Source organism: Blennius ocellaris, assembly GCF_963422515.1.
Source record: "Blennius ocellaris genome assembly, chromosome: 15".
Lineage (NCBI taxonomy): Eukaryota > Metazoa > Chordata > Actinopteri > Blenniiformes > Blenniidae > Blennius > Blennius ocellaris.
Window position 1 is genome coordinate 4,900,487 of NC_137664.1, and position 19,386 is coordinate 4,919,872.

Genomic DNA, 19,386 nt, shown 5'->3' on the forward strand with positions numbered 1-19,386 from the left:
CGGAAAAGGCATTCCTAAAACAGTCCAAGAAACAGCTTATGAATCACTGTGTGGCCATTTTTATAAGAACAAATTCACCCTTTAAATCCCCCCTTGACCTCTTAAGCACAGTAATCAAGAAATCTGTACTTTAATTTGGATGGAAGGATTTGGGTTTTGCAATATAACCAAGTAGCTAAAGCAGTGATATAATGCAGTGCAATAGTTATCTCTCATAAAGAAATTTTTTTTTTATTGTACCATACTTTATTCAACTTTATAGGGGTAGAACTACACATGGTTAACTGGCACATGTAATATATTTCCAAAGAGTAGGATACAAAGAGACAGACAAATAAAAACTATTAAATATTTTATGTAGAAGCAATGAATAGGATAAATACTCCAGGGACTACAGCACCGTTTATCCTGCAAAGCCTAATCACACTATGAGGAAATCTCTACTTTGCAAAACAAACAAAGAAAGTCACCAAACACACACACGCACACACACACACGCACACGCACACGCACACGCACACGCACACACACACACACACACACACACACACACACACACACACACACACACACACACACACACACACAAACACGCACAAGGAGGTCTGTAATACCATTGTACAAAGCATTATTTGGGGTTTTGGGTTTTGTGACGCTATTAGCTATTTACCACAGCTATGAGCAATGATCTGCCATACACACACAAACTAAGAACTTGATGTTCACTTAAAGGCTGCATTTTTGAAAAAGTGATACTATAAAATATGAAAACAAAAACAAATATCTGAATTTGTTGAATCATCCTTGAGGTTAAATGCTTGAGTGGGTGGAATTTCTCCTTTCGCTGTGTTATTAACATTCAAGAAAGTTACTATTATGTTGTTATTGGATCCGAAATGCAGCCATTATTTATGGTTGGTAGATTTCAGTCCTTTGGTTTTAAACCCATGAAATCATAATTATAATATGTTTTAGGCTTAATTAACTTCATAATGACCATTTAGGTAATAAAGCCTATGTGGTATTCTTCCAGAATTTTTTTTTAGGATTTTAAATTTTTCCTGTTTTTGACTGTAGAGCACTGGACTGTAGAGCTTGGGATATTTATTTATTTGTTTCTTAATCTGTAATCCACTGTGCTGCATTTTCCCCCTTGTGTGAAAGTGTACCGTGTAACTAAAGTATGAATCATTGTCGTTATTTTTGTTTTAATTGTATTGTTTGATTGTTTTGTGGTGCATCTTGTGATTTTTATTTTTTAAAGAAATTAGAACAAAAGGACAACGAAGCGTCATGAACAGAAAGCGGAACTCAAGAAGGGGGTTGTAAATAGAGGATGCACCTCATATCGCCACTGCGCATGCGCTGATTTTTGACCACCGACAGAAGAATGATGTTTTTATGAGGATATTCAACACAAACAATGCTCTATCGAGTAAGAAAGTGTCTTTTCTGGAGACATTCTTGTGTTGTCTTTTACGTTTGATACGCCCCCTTGTTAAACATTCCTATTTACAGAGAAAGTACGTAACTATGCAATAACAATAGCTAGCATGCTAAAGGCTGCTGCTTGTTTACTTGACATTTCAGACATACCGTTTGTGACATTTTACTCAGAACACAGTTAATAAAACGGGACTCTTGTGGATAGACATTATTGTAAATGTGCTTCTGCATTTCAGGCGTGCAGCTGTTGCACTGAGATCTCGGTGTGAGAAGTCATTGAGGATCCAGGGGATGGACAGCATGTCGGTTTCAGACGGGGCCGCCGAGGGACCACTGGGCTCGGAGGAGATGGAGGGAATCTGTGTAATGCCAGATCTGAGTGCCATAAAGACTGAGCAGTCAGTGGGTGCCAGTCCAGACAACACCGGCACCCAAAACGTGGCCATGGGCATCAAGTTCATCCTGCCCAACCGATTTGACATGAACGTTTGCTCGAGATTCGTCAAATCACTGAACGAGGAGGACAGCAAGAACATCCAGGACCAGGTCAACTCTGACCTGGAAGTGGCTTCCGTTTTATTTAAGGGTGAGGGCAAGAGTGCAGCTCTGTTTATCCGTGTTAGAAATCATGTCTTCTATGTAGGTATGTTGGTATTCATCCAAAAATCTTGTTTTTCTTTTTTCCAGCTGAGTGCAATATTCAAACTTCACCTTCACCTGGTATACAAGTACGCCATGTTTACACGCCGTCCACCACCAAACACTTCTCCCCCATCAAGCAGTCCACCACACTCACCAATAAACACAGAGGCAACGAGGTGTCGTCCACTCCTCTTCTGGTGCATTGTGAGTACAAAACTTTTTTTTTTTTTTTCCACCAAACGTATATTTTTTTAGACATTGTCAGAGAAATTTGATCTTGACCTTTGAATGTATTTTTTTCTTCTTTCTCACAGCTTTGTCCATTCATCAGCTGGCTGCCCAAGGAGAGATGGTGTTTTTGGCCAGCAGGATTGAACAAGGTAAGCAGTCTGTCGAGACTGTTGATCGATTTCTTCTCAAATATGTGATAATAGTCTTTTTTTGTGTACTGCTGTATTGTCTTCTGTTCATGACAGCCCATAATTACACCGTCCCATGTTTTCTTTTGTCAAACCAGCAGCTATAGAGCCACACATTGTGTAAATAAAAATAATGTTGGATCTTGAAAATGTACACAATCAAAAGATTGTGTTGGTGTTGGACTTTGAACAAATAAATGTATGTTTGAATGAAATTATAAAAGGAAATAACTTTTTCATTGGATACAGATAAAATACATCCAGTTTTTTTTTTTTTATGTAATTCATTTCAACTTATAATCCATAAAGTAAAGATTGCAATATCCCAAAAATGATAACATCTGATGTCTCTTCCAATATTTTAACTGGAGATGACAATAAACAATGTAGAAATAAATAGACTTTTTCCAGTAATACATTTTCAGATGTGCTTGAGTTTTTTAGTGACTTGCCTCAACATCTAATATTGTTTGCTCATGTTGTTGCTTTTTTTCACCCCCCCTTCACTTTATTAGAGACTGTAATTAATCTCCAAGACGAGGAGGGCTTCACCCCTCTGATGTGGGCGGCAGCACATGGACAAATCGCTGTTGTCGAGTTTCTGCTCCAAAATGTAAGACAATTTTCAAACTCGAATAAAGTGTTGCAAAGTGGTTTTCTTATGTCAGAATACATCTTTTCTTAAACGTATGTATCGGCTCGTTTTGGTTAACCTGCAGGGGGCCGACCCAAACCTCTTGGCGAAAGGGAGGGAAAGCGCTCTGTCGCTGGCCTGCAGCAAAGGATACACCGATATTGTGAAGATGCTGATCGACTGCGGAGTGGACGTCAACGAATACGACTGGGTAAATGATGGCGTGCGCTTTTATTGTGTGCTCGCATGACGACGACTCTCGCATAGGACGTCTGATGTATGGATGTGGGGCGCTTTTGGTTTTCAGAACGGAGGAGCCCCGCTGCTCTACGCCGTCCACGGCAACCACGTGCGCTGTGTGGAAATCTTGTTAGGTGGGGAAGGATAATTGAATGTTGCATCTATTGTCATAAGTAATTTTCTTTAAGGCGAACATGTTGACTGTGTTCACAAAGTGAGTTGTTTTTATTTCCTGATCCATCTTGCAGAGAACGGCGCCGATCCCACCATAGAATCAGACTCCGGCTTCAACGCCATGGACATGGCCGTGGCGATGGGCCATCGAAATGGTGCGTGGCATCTTTCACTTATCGTTTGTGTTTACATTTAGACACGAACAAACAGTAACGTGTAAATATTGTCTTTAATAATCAGCACTGTTAAATATAGTTATTTTTAAATGAAAAGTAGAGATTTTCAAATACAAAGACATGAAAAATGTATTCTTACTGCTGATGTGAGTTTATTGTTTGACTAAATTTATAGATTATGACCTTCACAAAAATTAGATCTCAACCTTTCTGACAATTCGGGAATCGTATGATGCATTCCCAAAACACTTTTTTTGGCAGGCGCAAGTACAAATATAACCTAAAATACCGCATTTCATGCTACACATTTTGATTTAAGTTCACTTTTCGTTTTTAAAATTCACTTTTATCTGCCCTCTTTAAAACTACCACGGAATTGTGTTTCCTGCTCTGTGGGAATTTAACCGTGTGTTTGTCTGTGTGCAGTTCAACAGGTGATGGAGGCGCACTTACTGAAGTTACTGATGGGAATCAGAGAGTGAAGTCGGGCGATCATCTGACACTTCCGCAGTGTCGCGTCAGATTATTTATACGTTTGTGTGATCATGGTACACCTAAGTGTTTGTGTTGTGTGTAATTTTAACCCTTTAAAAAAAAAAAAAAAAAAAAAAAAATCTGTTCCAACTCTATTAATTGCATCTAATCAGAATCCATGGACTGTTGGGAGTTTCTCATTGTGACCCAGCATCCACTGTGATCCGCAGCTCCACCTGCACTACTCTGGAGGCTCCACGCCGTTAATCTTTGTCGGTGTTGTAACGTCTGAATAATTTAATATCCCTTTTTTCGGAATTGCGTTTCTAATCTAACCTAATAGTCATAGAAATGAACCTGTTTCAATGGTAAGGGAATTTACCATAATGTGCTGAATTTGCCTCATATTCATGCTGTTGTGGCACTGAACACATTTTGTGGTTTTAAGATGCTGCCGTGCTGATTTTTGGTCAGAATTTTGTGTTTTATTTATTTATTTGAATGATTTTTGTATAGTGACGCCACAATTTAGTATCCTCCCCCCACGATATGGTGCTGTTTACCACTGTATGAAAGTACCTGTATTTTCTACAGAAAAGAAAGAGGTGTACCGAGTAATTAACTTGTATTGACTCCACTCTGTATCAAGTCTTTTTTTTTTTTTCCCCCCTTCTGTACAGATATTTATCTGATTACATGTAAAACCACTGTTTATAGTCATTGAAATTAAGCTGCTTAATAAAAGGTCAAGCTTCGTAAAACCAAATTCCACAGAACCGCCGGGTAAATAAAGGCTTATTTAGATCATACTGTAGGCAAAACATGGGGTCAATCTGTGCCACTGAATTAAAAACAACAAGATTACTGCAGTTATGAGCTAAGTAACAAATCATTCTATCCCCAAACAGCACGGCAACTGTACTTTGTGCTTCGGTGGTGGCGACTTGAGCCATGGCCGCACACCGGTGTTCAATTACAAACAAAACAAAGCAAAGCTGTGAGAGTGGCATTAGCAGACAAAAAAAAAGCCTTTAAACTCGCATTTTGAGTAACTTCCCTTGAGATTTGTTAAAAAAAAAAACGCCTGCAAAGTTGGGAATAGGTGTCCTGGGGGAAAAAATACAGTCTCAAGCTTTTTCTTTTAGTCTGAAAACAAAATTAAGATTTTTTTTTTTAAATTATTGTAGACTTTTCATCCAGGTTTTATCAAGGTTCAGTTAATTATGAATAAAACCACAAATGGTCCATTCAATAGCTTGAACCTCTGACTTATCTAGTTATTATACTAGATTATTTATCCAGTCGCACTCAAACCACAATCAATTTAACTCTTAACTGACCTTGTAGCAATCGTGTAATTACGTCAAAAGACAATAGTACAGCACTGTTCAATACAATAAACGTTTTCATATTTTTTTTATTGCTAGTTTTTGACATATTGCAGCACTTTGAGGTTTTAAATTTAAAGTACACCATTAAAATGTATTATAACTGTTACTCAAAGAGCTTCACAATATATTATTGTGAATAACATAAAATGTAATAAAGCCAATAACATTGTAACTTGCCAAAGATGTAATCAAATATTTCAGCTAATATTTTTTTTCCCAATGTTAGTCTCATTATTTTGTATTAGAACTGAATATCCCGAGATGTGGTCGGGCATTACAAATGCAAGAGAAACACAATTGAGTAAAGAAATCTTTGGGGAAAAAAAACTTAACTGCAGCTAATGATTTAATATTTCATAAATAGGTCTGTTTTTCTTCAAAATTAGTTTTTTGTAGAATTATTAAGGATTCGTACTGCAACACTCAATTATGTTCGTAAAATGTATTACATTATCGGCTCTATTACATTTAATGACATTATTAGTCGCTGTAGAGCAGAATAATGACCACAACTGATTGGCGTTGTGGTTAGCGTTCCGTCATAGCCAGTTGTTCTGGCTTCTGCAGTCCAAAAATATTAATTTGAGGCCGATTAGTGTCTCTAGATAAATCACCACAGGCAAATTACTTTCTGACAGTAGCAAAGGTTTTATTCCAGACGAGGTGGTTTTATCGAGGTCGCACAATTAAGGATCAGTAACGAGTAGGAAAAACGGATGTACAACAAGGGGGGCCTTGAATGCCACATTTTTAAAAAAACAACAAAAAAACAACCCAACAATAAAACAAACCTCTCACTAGTGACCAGATGAAGCTTCATGAACCACTTTATTTATTTTATAACTCCACCAGATGGCGCTCTTGGTTTGAAGATAGAGGCGGAAGTACTGGCAATGATGCATGTTTTCAAACATTTGAAGAACAGACAGCGCCATCTAGTGGCCCAAAAAACCTAAATAAAGACACTGGTTCATGAAGCTTCATTTGGTCATCGCTGCCTCTCACCCTATCTTGAACACTTAAGACCACAGAGCATAACGACCTTTTGGAGAGTCTGGTGATAAAAGACGAGTCGGTACACGAGTCCTACGATACCCCACACTTGAAATACTGCTACCCCCCCCCCTGATTTAATACTCATGGAAATTACTCGAGTAGGCAGGTACATTTTGTTCGTTCGTCTCCTCAGGCCAATCGTCCTTACGCCTCTTGAGATAGACATTACAACAACCTTGTGCCCCTCCCCCCCCTTGCGTGGTCGGGTCAAGTCGTCCCCGTCTCCTCTAGTTGGCCTCGTCCTTGGACGCTTCGTCGAAGTTCTCCACCAGATCTAAAACGACAAGAGACGGAGGGGGTATGAGTGACGGGGCGGGAAGATCGGCACAGGCGGCGCACAAATTCAGGAAGAGTGTTTATCCGAAACGCGACACCGGGTCGGAATACAAGCCGTCCTCGGGTTTTTTGCTCATCTCTCGTATCAGGAGGCCCGACGTCGACAGAAAGCAGCTGTGAAAGTGGCGGCGCGGCGCACCGAGGAGAAGTTGGCTCCGATTACGTGTCGAACGTGAGAAATCGAACCTTCCAAGTCGCGGCTTGGGAGGGTCGAGGGGTTAAGACGGGGAAACAATTGAAGACGTCTGAGTAAACACGCTCCAAATGGGAAAGTTTGACTCCAATAACAACGTGATGGCGATGGCCGTTAACCCCACCGAGCCATCGAGCGCCGAACTGTTCCAATACATGTGTAATCATTTGTTACATTAGTGAGGAGTGCTGGGAGAAGCTTTGAGATCATTGTAATGGCAACCTCATGTGTTTGGCCCATTTGCTCCACAAAAGAAAAGCAAACTGAAGCGAACGGCCGTATAAACAACGAACGTGAGACTCAAACACAGAAACTCTTGGCGTTGCACCGGCGAATCGCAAACCGCTTTGGAAGTGATCCCGGAGTATGAGTTGATGGATTGCACTGCCGTCACGAGACACTCGGATGTCATGCGGAAAAAAAAAAACATTCAAGCGCTCACCTGGAACGTCGTCATCCTCTTCTTCTACTGTTGCAATCGGCGCTTTTCCATCTGCAGCTGCACATAAAACAAACAAAACAAACCCCCCCCAAAAAAAGAAAGATGAGCGAGGCTCAAAGTGCTGAAAAACAATCACTTGTTACTGGAAACCAGACACAGATTCAACCATGTTGCGCCTCCTTAAAACTCTCACGGCACGACTCCTGTCTCCAAGTCGTAATTTATGTTTGGAAAAAACACATTTCACAATATCTTTTGCGTTACGCGGTATTATTGTTTCTGCTTTCAGTTCCCAGATTCGGAATCAAACAGCCACAAGCTGCTTTTGCTTCTTACGCAGCAAATGTTTAGAATAAAACTGCAGGACGGCTCCAACTCTGATTTCTTTTAAAAGCAGACTGATGAACCTTCTGTTTCTGCGTTTTAGTAAACCCAAGGTCTTGTTCTCTTTAGCTCTTATTTATGGCATTCTTTCTCCGTAATTGCTTTGATATTCTTACCCTTTCCTGTTTTCTGTTTGATTTCCTTCTTCTTTTTAAAAAAAAAAACACATTCACTGATTTAGCTCATTAACTCTACAGGTTTATTTATGAAATGTAGCTTATAAACAAAGTTGCCTTATTGGTGGCTGTTAATGCTGAGGTCCATGAGCGAAAAGGCTTTACATTTCCTTGTGCTAGCGAGACGCTGATCAATTGAAATCTGGCCGGTCTTCATCCAACTCTCATAACGGTGACACTTTATTTGCACAAACTTTTGACCATGACCAACCGTTGTAACAGTCACATCGCAGTTACATAAACCCCACAACTTTTCAAAGACTCATTCATCGTAATCTTCTCGCAACTTCCACGGCACTGGCGGACAAACTGACCCTGCTTGGGGAGCGCCTCGGCGATTCTCCGCAGGCTCGTCAGGCTGTCGGCTCCCAGCTGGTTGAGGATGCCCGGCAGCATCTCGGTCAGCTGTTTGGTCTCGGCGTGGCCGGTGATGGTGAAGGTGTTGGCGGCGAGGGAGGCCTGGACTTTGGGATTGTTGAAGTGGATGACCGTTCCTTGATTTGTAAACATGTTGACCTAGACGAGGCGAGAGGCGTTAACATTCACAGATTCACCTCCAGGGTGAGCTGAAGCCAACGCTGTGCTCGGACTCGATTCAGTCCAAAGTAGGGAGAAAAAAACAAAACAATCCACAAATAAAATCAAACAAAAGCAGCCACATGTGAACACGGGCTCAGGCCCACCTCTTCGATACCAGAGATGTTGTTGACGCCGAGCTTCTTTAGGGAGAACTGGAGCTTCTTGTCGTCTGCAGTCGCTGTTCTGTGTACAACCTTCTTCTTTCTGCGAGCAGTGCCCTGCAGGGGAAATCAGCACAGACACGTGTTTGAGTGACACCTCCACTTTTTTTTTTTTTTTTTAACAATGCATGAATCTCTAACAGAGTGGGTGTTTCAGGTCATTTGTGGATACATATACTTTCTAAATTATTGACTGTGATGCACATGAGAACCACAAGTCAAACTGATTGTTGAGCCTAGAACTGGTTATAACAGATATTAATTGTATCGACTACATTTAATACATGTATGACGCTTTCTCATACGAAGTGATTCAGATCCACATTTGATAGTAGTAGATGGACCAGAGAATGGCTTTTGCTCAGTTGGTGGAGCTCACTGTTTTCTAATGCCGAACTTTGACTTTTGAACATCTATATCCTCTGTGTTGCGGCGTTCTTGAGTGATTCAACCCCAAAGTATGTGTCCAAGCATCTGTCAGCTATGGTGTATGAGTGTTGTGCATGACTGACAGTGTTATAAAGACAACTTAAGCAGGCAGACTGCAGTATTAAAGCCCATTTTACCAGCGCACAGTAACAATAATATCAGACAGTGTGTCAGTTACCTTTCCGCCGATGCGGACTTGCGCCTGCAGTTTAGCGAGTTTTTCTTGATTCATTATTGCGTCTTTCATCTGCGAAAAGAGAGAACACAAATGGCTCAATCGGTATTTTCAGAAGACTGTACTCCACAGACTGGCACAAGATTTCATCACATTTAATTAAAAATCCAAATCTAATCGAGTTAATTGAACTGCGGGTGATGGAATCACATCACAGAGCAAGCGCAGAGACTCAAAAGCAAAGATATTTCAGGACAACTCACTAAAAGTGAAGCCCCCTAGAACCAGCTACTATACACTAATTTAAAAAAGAATATTTGTTCGCTCTTTCCAACCTTTGTGTCAACACTGGGCGTGGGTTAATGAGATCAGCCTTGAGAATCCTGTTAGGATTATTTGATTACGGTCTGTGAAGCTGCAGAGTGACAGAAACAGTCACTGCAGGTACAACTGAACAGAGAGAGTATTGTGTTGGCGACGTTCTCGTTCGGAGGCATTCAAAGCCATAGCTGAACACTGTAGTGTCAACAATACGTCTGCTATGTGTACAGCCTTCGTCTCAAAAAGGATGGGACGACGTGAGAATAAAAGCAGAATGCCATGTATTGAAGCTCTGCCTGAAGCACAATAAGCTCATGTTGAAGGGTTTAGAAACTGAAAACACATGCAGTGACCTTGTTATCTCATCTTGCTTGTGTACAATGTGTAGATTACAATACGGGAAGACAAGCTGGTGATAAGGCAACATATCAGGTGATGATGGCTCGTTCTTGAGGGTTCTAGTGTGACTTTGTCAAAATTAAAAGCCAGATTTGGTAATGTACTTAATATTTTTTACAGCTAAAAAGAACTGGGGGGGAAACCAACAAGTAAAGAAATATGCATTTTTAACCGCTCATTGTCTTTTTGATTGTGTTCATGCTGACAAGTTGGATCATGTGCATGAGCTATATGGAAAAGAGTGACTATGAATCCGTTTCATTGTTAATGATCAATTTCAGCCATGCGGCAGACAAATCTCATCACACCAGGTAGTTATGTAGATATCTTTTCATGTCATGAATACATGAGGGTATTTTTATTTAAATTTGGTTTTACTGTATTCCTGCAGTCTTGCATTCAATTGTTAGTTAAAGCAAACAACATTCTTTATATACTTTTGTATATAATAAATGCAAGCACACTATTATAGCATGTCTATTTGGTTCTTTGTAGGTCGAATGCTCCTTTTAAAGTAGAGAGCCAGTTCATTTTCTTTTCAAATGGGGCCACATGTGTAAGAAACATGTATTTGTGAGATGAGCAGGAGAGCCGAACGGGAGTTGCATCGATGAAAGATTTGCTAAAATGCCAAACAGCTTTTCTTTGACTCTTGTTTGATGAATTTAATTAAAAAAAATTTAATTAAAAAAAAATCGCACAAAGCCACAACAGCCTCCGACTCATAGTGATCACCACTCACAAACACTCTCGTCTCTTAAATATTTTAAATGTATCATTGTGTCTTATTAGTTCAGGCTTCAATCATCCTATGCACCAAAAAGCAGATGTTTTCATAGACACAGCCCAACTGCTCATCCCACAAATGCATATTCTACCACTGGAAATGAGAAGGCTTTCCAACTGTGTAAGATCTATTACCAACAAGAAAATCCTCTACCAAACAGACATTCCTGATTTTTCCGGCATAGCTTAAGTAGATAAACTAAATAAAGCTGGAATTCTCCAACATGTCATTCCCTTGCATGCAAAAACAGCATTACATTTTCTTTATTTAAGTATTTAAGCTTTGAAAGAAGTCATTCTACTTGATATATTGATCGTGTTGCTTTGAGCTTTCAATTTGGAGGAGATCAATAAAGTTGCTCAATCAGGATCCCAGACCTCAGATAAAGAGCTGAAACACAGATGTAAATAAACTCTCTACAGAGGTGACCGCTGGTGAATTTGATCTTTATATATATATATATATATATATATATATATATATATATTATTAGAAGAAACTGTATTGCCTCACTGGATGGAGTCATCAGCCATTATTGAGCTGCCGCCAACAGATAATAACAGCGTAGTACACTACAATCAAATTTACAATACTGGTGGCAATATTTATGAAATATGAGCACATGGCGATTTTAGAGTTAACTATATCAGAGCATGAAGACATGTGTAATTTCGTTGTTTCAATGTCACAAAAATGTAAAGAGTGTGTTATGACTGGGCTGATGACTTGAGAAAGCTTGATCCTTAAAATACCGACAACGAGGCGTCTTAATAACAAATAAGGTGTACAGATCGTAGCGTTTAAAGAGTCATTTCAGTGTGGGTGTGGTGGGAGTCGTTGAGATCACAATCACAGCGATAAGCAGACACTTCAAAAAGCCTTTTACGAGACTGTCACAGCACCTCGGGTGAGTTAGCATCGGGGAGCTAATCTGTTATTTGATTTAAACCCAAACGAGAAATTAGTCGTTTTATTTTTAAAACGCCTTGAACTAAATGGGCAACGAGAGCCGCGTGTAAGGTTAGGTATTAGCTGGCTGCAGTTCCTCCGAAAAAAGGTGTGGTTCGGATTCTTTTGAGCAACAACTTGCATGCTAACTGGGGTTAGCATCGGAGCTAACAGGGAAGACGGAGCGGGGCGGCTCCCGTCACTCCTGCAGCCGGGTTAGCGTCACACCGCGGCGGCTTGCATCCATCCGGACAAAAATTAAAAGGCTTTCCTTTACCTTTTGCCGTCGGACCAAGGGGAAACAGTGCAGGGAAGAAGGTATTTAAAGCTCCTCACTGACCTGTAAACTAACAGCCGACACATGCGGGGAGCAAGATGGAAGCAAGAGAGGAGGGAGGACGTGACGTATTCAGACATGTGACGTCGATAGGAGCGCACGGGGCACTGCTGCCCCGAGTGTGACTGTGTAGGCAACAAGTTTAAACAACTTTCACACACATCACTGATAAATGCCAACGATCGGGAATTACTTATATCCAAATATGACCATGAGAAGAAAACATATACTTTTTTCCCTCCTGTTTACATAATTGTTCCATCCATTTGTCTTTTTTCCCCTAAAACTTAAGGTCTTCCATTGTTTGAGATTATCTCACTACATCCTGGACAGAACACCTTTCCATCACATGGCAAATAACCAAACACACACTAGCACGGACACAGAAAGGCATTTCGGGTGAAGGATGTGTGCCAAAAAATTGTTTTTGGACTGTAGGAGAAAACTAAAACAAAACCCACCCACATAGAGAACATGCAAACTCCTCACAAAAAGGCTCAACCTGGACTTAAGGCAAGGACATGCGCACTGCACACGCCAAAAAATCCTCATAAATACTAGATTACGGTGAGTCTGCTATGAAATACAGCAGATACACCACACTCATTAAAATGTACTCATCCACAAAGATCAAGCTCGTTATATTTCACGGGCCACATGCGACCCAATATCATCCTCAATGGGCTTGACTGGTAAGCTAATGATTTTTAAATTCTCACTTTAAAGATTTTCTTTGTTGTGGCATCAAATAGAACTTTTGAAAAAGTATATGCAAAATTTTCCTCACTTAGTACCAAAAAGTACCACAACCTACAACACAATGCCAAGTTTAACGATAATTGCAAGTGCAAAACTCAGTAGAATGTTCAAAAAACTTCCATTATAACTGTTGCATTTTGTAACTTTTTGCATGCATGTTTTTACAAACTCACTCCGATAAACTGTATCAAAAAGTCAATGGTGTCATTGCTAATTGTTTTTAATTTGCTTGGTCTTTTCCTGGGCTTTATGTTTGTCATCTGTGCCATAGATAATGAAAAGAGCTGCAACATTCTATGAAAACTTCCAAACTCCTAAAAAAACGGATCAAAATCCGCATTCATTATGTAAACTGAACATCAGTGAGTCAGCTGTGGCCGAATTGATAGTGTTTTTTGGGCTCCAGGCACAAGGATTCCATCCAATTAATTTTATCTTCAGAAATGCAAAAGGTTTCATGCACAAACAATAATTCTCTGAATCAGTTCCAATTTTGAATCACTTCCTGTTGGGTTTTAAACTGCAGCTCATCTCTTTGAAACTAGTAAACAAAAACAACATCAAAATTGTTAGAAGACTATTACCCCCCCCCCCCCCCCCCCCCCCCAAGCATGACTGGTTACATCTGTTGTGCTGCACTTGATATTTTCTTATTTGTTCTTTTTCTTATTACAACTGTTTGTTTGTTGTTGTTGTTTTCATTATACGGTGTTTTCCTTTCTATTGTCTTGTGTTCATTATCAAACTTTAATCTCAGTTTCTTGAATGGCACAATGTTGAATTACAACTACCTAATAATCACTGCCTACTAATTTTCTGTATATGTTTAATTTGTTCATGAAAAGGCAAATTGATAACAAACAGATAAGTAAATAAATACTTTATACTTTATGAATATAATGTTCGATAAAAAAATATTTCTTTTTTCATTCAATTCTCCAACAAGCTAAAAAACTGATTTGTATACAAAAGGGATAGTTGACGGCCACTATAGCACTAAAAGACCTGTAAATGTAAGTTTTCTGCACTAAAAAAATATTTATTGACTCCATAGAATAGTTTACTGTTGATTGTTGATTTGCATGCCGATATCTATTTCATCTATTTGCAGAGGAATAAAGACAACCTCATGATTTAATCCACAGTATCATCTAATCGTATATAACCCTTCACCTCGTATCCCTGGTCCATGGCTTTTTGTTCAACTCATTCTCTTTAGCTCAGTTTTCACATGAGAATTATTTGTGTCCAAACAGTTTTGCTCGGATCTCTGAACAATTAGTTGTTTGTTGACAGCACGTTGGATTTCTCACAATTGACATATGTTTTGGCAGCTGTCCACAATGTGCACAATAACAACGTTCGCATGACACACAGATCAAAACTGATGAGATCATTCTCAGTGAAAATCTGTTCACAACTGCAAAGCACAGTTTGGACCGTTGATTGTGGAAAGATCCATTTGGAATCGTGTCGACTACAGGAATGAAGGGAAACATTCAGTATCCCTTGTCTTGCTTCAGAAAGTGATATGAACAAGACAAAAAGAACAAAAAACTCACATGTCTATTGAGATTATTCATATTAATACAGTACAAATGCAACAAATATCTTGATTTCTACACACGATAACAAAATACGGTCATTTTGGGGACGATATACTGACTGTTTTGTCTCAGGAACTTGAAGGTGTGGTGGGTTTAGTAGAACTATTGGTGCTGAAACTTTTGGGAATCGTGTCCCTTACATACAAATGATAGCCCATTGAGGAATGCTGCAGATTATACAGGAAGTTCACAGAGTGGTCCGACTCCAAATCACCTGACGTAGAGATCAGTGTTGAAGGAGCAGCAGATACTTTAAGTTAAAGTTTTTTCTTCTTTTAAAATTTTTTTTTTACTATAATGTAAAGTTTTCACTGTTATGATTGGTGCTGCTCTGTCGTCTGCTTCAGTTGCTGTTTCTGCTGCTTCACTCTGTTCTATCATGTCTCGAGTCAACACACAGTCTTTACCAGGTGACTTCAGAACACTGTAGAAGATAAGCAGCATGCTGAATATCTTTCCCTGTTGGTCTTTCCATCTGCCCTCAGTTCCTAAACTCTTAGTTAATACTCTAAGTTATACCGAGCCCTGTATTTCCTGAACCCTGTTGAAAGTTTAATCTCACAAAATCTGACAATATTGTGAGTTAATGCGTTCAGATGGGACTCTGAGTGAACCTAATGTTCCAATAGACAAACTGTATTTAAAATAAACAGACACTGGACATCACCTGTTCTCCATTACATGCCCTGGAAAGAGATGCAGACCCTTTATACTCAATCAGACTTACAAACAGCTTCCACCCCTCGTAGTCAAACTCACAACCTGTTGCTCTATTGTAATGGTTGGAAATGTGGAAAAACATGCAAAAATCATAGTTTCCCTTTGCCAATTGACATATGCAGCAACTTGCCACATAATGTAATATTACATTAAAAACAATACATCAGAGTCACATCTTTATTCACATTGTCTTCATTGAATAGACATAAATTCTAATGTCAAATAAAATGTAATATACCAAAATTCACACTTGACATGAATCCTCTGAACCACCCTCGACTCTTTTAACCTCATAAAACAGAATATTTGCCCTCCATGTCTTCATATTTCAGCTTCTTCCTTCAGGGGTCACCACAGTTGCCTCCATATAATATAATCCATGGGCAATTCTAAAAATTTACTTTTTCATTGTCCTGGAATTTCCACCATTGAAGACTAATATGTGTGACTTTAATTCACCATCTGTATGGGTCACATCACAGGACCAGCAGCTTTTATGAGTGAGATTTTAGTGTTGAAAATGTTTTGATAATTTGTTCCTGATGTGTGATTTTGTACATCGATAATTGTACTGAAAGGAATTGCATATGCCATTAAAAAGTCTGAATCCTACAGAACCAATAGACACACTTGGAACCGTAATGAAGACATGTCACCTCCCATTGTTCATCACTTCAAGCTCTTCATCAGAAAGTCAAGCCACTGCGGAATACAACCAAATGATAGAAAACGAAGAGTAATCCCAAATTTAATCTAACTTTAGACGCACTTTGTATCAATATTTACACTTTTACATGTTAATATTTCTTACATCTCATCCCTAAAGTTACACAGGTACAGATATATGCTCGAATAATGTTGGAATACTATAAATATGTATCTTAAAGCTTAAGCCTCAATTTGGAATTTCCTGACTTTTACGCACAAAAAGCAACAACAAACAAGAAAACATTCCGGCAGTTATAACCTTTATTTTTCCAAATATTTGTGGTGAAATACTGCTTAACGCGAATATTTCCTTTTAGTTGTACGACTAAAAGGAAATACTTCTCGCTGTATGCTGATCATTTATTGAATTTGACCGTGGTGTTCCTTGCGCAGCCCCGCACGCCTCCGCACGCACAGTATCTTTGTCGTACATTGTCTCGCCTTCTCTGCATGTGATACACATTAATCACATGGTCCGCAGACCCCCGACTCGAACGGACCTTTTTTGGTGGCACACAGGGTTTTGCAGCAAAAGGGAGGGAGGGAGAGAGGGAGGGAGGGAGGGATTGCGTTTAAACATCTAAGTGCTTTCTTGGTACTCTGTGGCACGGAGACACCGTCTGATCGCAGAGGGGGAATTTAGAAACACTTTAGAGCTGGTTTAACACACATGCTGCTGTTGAAAGTGACGGGTCATGTTAAAAAAAAAGTTTTTTTTTTTTTTTTTACAAACAGTCTCAATTGTAGCTGACATAATCCATATTTGAATAAGAGCATTCATTAACTTTACGCATGTATTACGCATGTCTAATATTCACTTTTTGGTATGTCAATACGTTTTAGTATGTGTATTTGTGTATACTCATTCCAGGAAAAAAAATCTAAGTTATATCTCAGTCCGTTTTCCTCACATTGTTCAAGCAATGTTAAATAATTGAAATAGAAAATTCATTTTAAGTGTTTCACTACGATTTAAAAAAAAAAAAAAAAGGTTTATGTAATCCTGATAAAGTATGAAGCAGGCTGCAAAACATGACAAATTATAGCAAATTAATTAGAGAAACCCCTGAAACATTTAATAAAACAACACACTCAACTCATCGAACCTTAATTGTGGCAAAAAGTCCAGCTTGTCTGCGTTAATAATCGACTCCAATTAATTTTCATTCACTTTAGAACTAATAAAAAAATAATGCAGATTGGGGCTGAAGGTCGATCTATTCAGGTGGTTTAGAAGTTATGTCGACAACACATCAATTTCAATATTTTAATGTTGAAAAAAGATGACAAATAGCAATTATTCTCACTTTCCAAATAGGTTTTTTTAGGGGAAGTGACCACTAGCGTACAGATGTGTTTATAGGCGGATTTATTTTCTAATCATATAGCTGACCAAATTGTTAAACAATACATTTATCATATACAAGATCGTTAAATCTCAGGCTTTAAATCAACAATATGTCCTATTTTTTTCTATACAGGAATGAAAAATCTTATTATTATATATATAATTTTTTTTAACGTTGGCTGTCAAACATTCAGTCCTGTTTTCTGATTTGATGTTTTGATGATTGCGAGACAAGGTTCACCACGAGATGGCGCCGCATAAAGGGGGAAAAGTTGCAAAAGGGCCACACAGCAACAAAGGCACCCACAGTTTGAAATAAATCTATAGGTGGAAATATGTTTTTTTTTTTGAGAGAGGTAATAATTATAAAACTTAACAGTTTTTCACTTTTAGCACATAAATTACATGAACAAATATCACGTTGGTTTGTTTCCCTTTTTTAAAATTATTAACATTTAATTAAGTTCAGTCGAATTCAGTGTTGGGATAACTGCGTGTTTACCAGAGTTTATTCAAGTTTTCTGTTGTTCCTCGTGAAAATCTTAAAGACTGACAGAAGAAGGATAACCAATTAACAAGGCGCACAAACGAAAGGCACGTTTCATGTCGAGTTGATTATTTTATTTTTTGTGTCTTAGTATTATAATTACTTATGGAAATCAGACTTTTTGTAAGAAAAAGCGTAAAATCAATTAAAATTCACGTTTGAATTTCAGTTGATGTATAACAGCTTAAGTTGTAAAAAAAAACAACTACTGCATGCTTTTAACACACACACACACACACACACACACACACACACACACACACACACACACACACACACACACACACACACACACACACACACACACACACACACACACACACACACACACACACACACACACACTCAGCCTCATGCTTCAGACGCAAGGCAGAGGCCTTATAACTGGGGCTTGCATGCTCTGCGTGACCCGTGACTGATTCGAGTTAACAGCTGACTCTTTTCCATTACAAATGGCTCGCGGATAATCTAGATAACTACCGGATCACGCAAACCGAGTTGCCTGGATACACGGTGACCGTCAAAATGAAGGATTTTGTCAACCGTTTTTTTTTTTTAAAGCACATTAAAAGTGTGTCTAAAATTATATAGAAATAAGTTCCCCCCCCCCCCCCCCCCCCATCTGTTTCTATATAAATTCGGCCTCTGATTTTGCGCTCTGCGCGCATCACGTTGGTAAGTAATCCTAAATAAATGGAGACGCCTGTAAAAATATCCGCTTGGAGTTTTTCAATCATCCCACCAGCAATTAAAGTGCACCCGAAGATCCTTTTTATGCTCCAAAATGTATTTTTGCGCAAAACATCGCGTGGAGTAAAACCTTCAGATGTGTCATATGTGGACTGTGGGCCATCATGAACGACCACAAGAAAGGATGGAGGCCACACCAAACTTTTTTTTTCTCCCCCCAAAAAACCCACTCACGGTTAATTTTCAAAGACCTTTTTTTTTTTTTTTTTTTTTTTTTTGTTATTTAATTTTTTTCCCCTCTTTTCGTTTGTCCGGTGACGTTTCCTGCCCATGTGATGGAGGCGGTGGTATAAATAAGAAGGGAAGGTCCGCCCCCTATGTGATTCAGTTCTGGTCCTTTGCGCAGGTCTCGCGGCACACTTTAGTCCGCCTGGCATCGACCCGGGTCGCTCTTCAGTGGGCGAGTGGAAACCTGCAAACATATGGAAATAGCGAGAAAACCGGAGGACGTTTGTGATCGGCGGCGACACGTGCTCCCCTCCTGTCCTCTCCTCTCCTCTCCCCCCCACCTCCTTCTCCTCCTCCTCCTCCTCCTCCTCCTCACATGAGTTTTTGAAGAGGGAGGGCTGCATCTCATCCTCTTCCTCATCTGGCGTCGGAGGGCACAGTGCGCCGCGCGCGGTGAGCC

At 39.4% G+C, this 19,386-nt stretch overlaps 2 protein-coding genes across 4 annotated transcripts; one reads left to right on the forward strand and one right to left on the reverse strand.

Moving 5' to 3' along the window:
- Positions 1 to 1,357: 1,357 nt before the first annotated feature.
- Positions 1,358 to 5,138, forward strand: ankra2 (ankyrin repeat, family A (RFXANK-like), 2; the record flags this gene model as incomplete). 2 transcript variants are annotated; one of them, XM_080510167.1, is made up of 9 exons in its annotated part: positions 1,358 to 1,435; positions 1,683 to 2,032; positions 2,134 to 2,292; positions 2,403 to 2,468; positions 3,023 to 3,120; positions 3,227 to 3,352; positions 3,449 to 3,515; positions 3,630 to 3,710; positions 4,158 to 5,137. In XM_080510167.1, 8 exons carry the CDS (start codon positions 1,738 to 1,740, stop codon positions 4,211 to 4,213), a joined length of 948 nt encoding a protein of 315 aa, XP_080366293.1. In that variant the 3' UTR covers positions 4,214 to 5,137. The 2 variants fall into 2 exon arrangements, with proteins under 2 accessions (XP_080366293.1, XP_080366292.1); XM_080510166.1 differs by having other exon boundaries at positions 1,402 to 1,523; positions 4,158 to 5,138.
- A 1,084-nt stretch (positions 5,139 to 6,222) lies between these two features.
- Positions 6,223 to 12,364, reverse strand: btf3 (basic transcription factor 3). Of its 2 annotated transcripts, none has more exons than XM_080509733.1 (6): positions 12,323 to 12,364; positions 9,531 to 9,599; positions 8,867 to 8,980; positions 8,498 to 8,699; positions 7,624 to 7,680; positions 6,223 to 6,926 (listed from the first exon to the last, which is right to left on the reverse strand). In XM_080509733.1, the coding sequence occupies exons 2-6, from the start codon at positions 9,597 to 9,599 to the stop codon at positions 6,880 to 6,882; spliced, it is 489 nt and encodes a 162-aa protein (XP_080365859.1). In that variant the 5' UTR covers positions 12,323 to 12,364; the 3' UTR covers positions 6,223 to 6,879. The 2 variants fall into 2 exon arrangements, with proteins under 2 accessions (XP_080365859.1, XP_080365860.1); XM_080509734.1 differs by having other exon boundaries at positions 12,260 to 12,364.
- Positions 12,365 to 19,386: the final 7,022 nt, after the last annotated feature.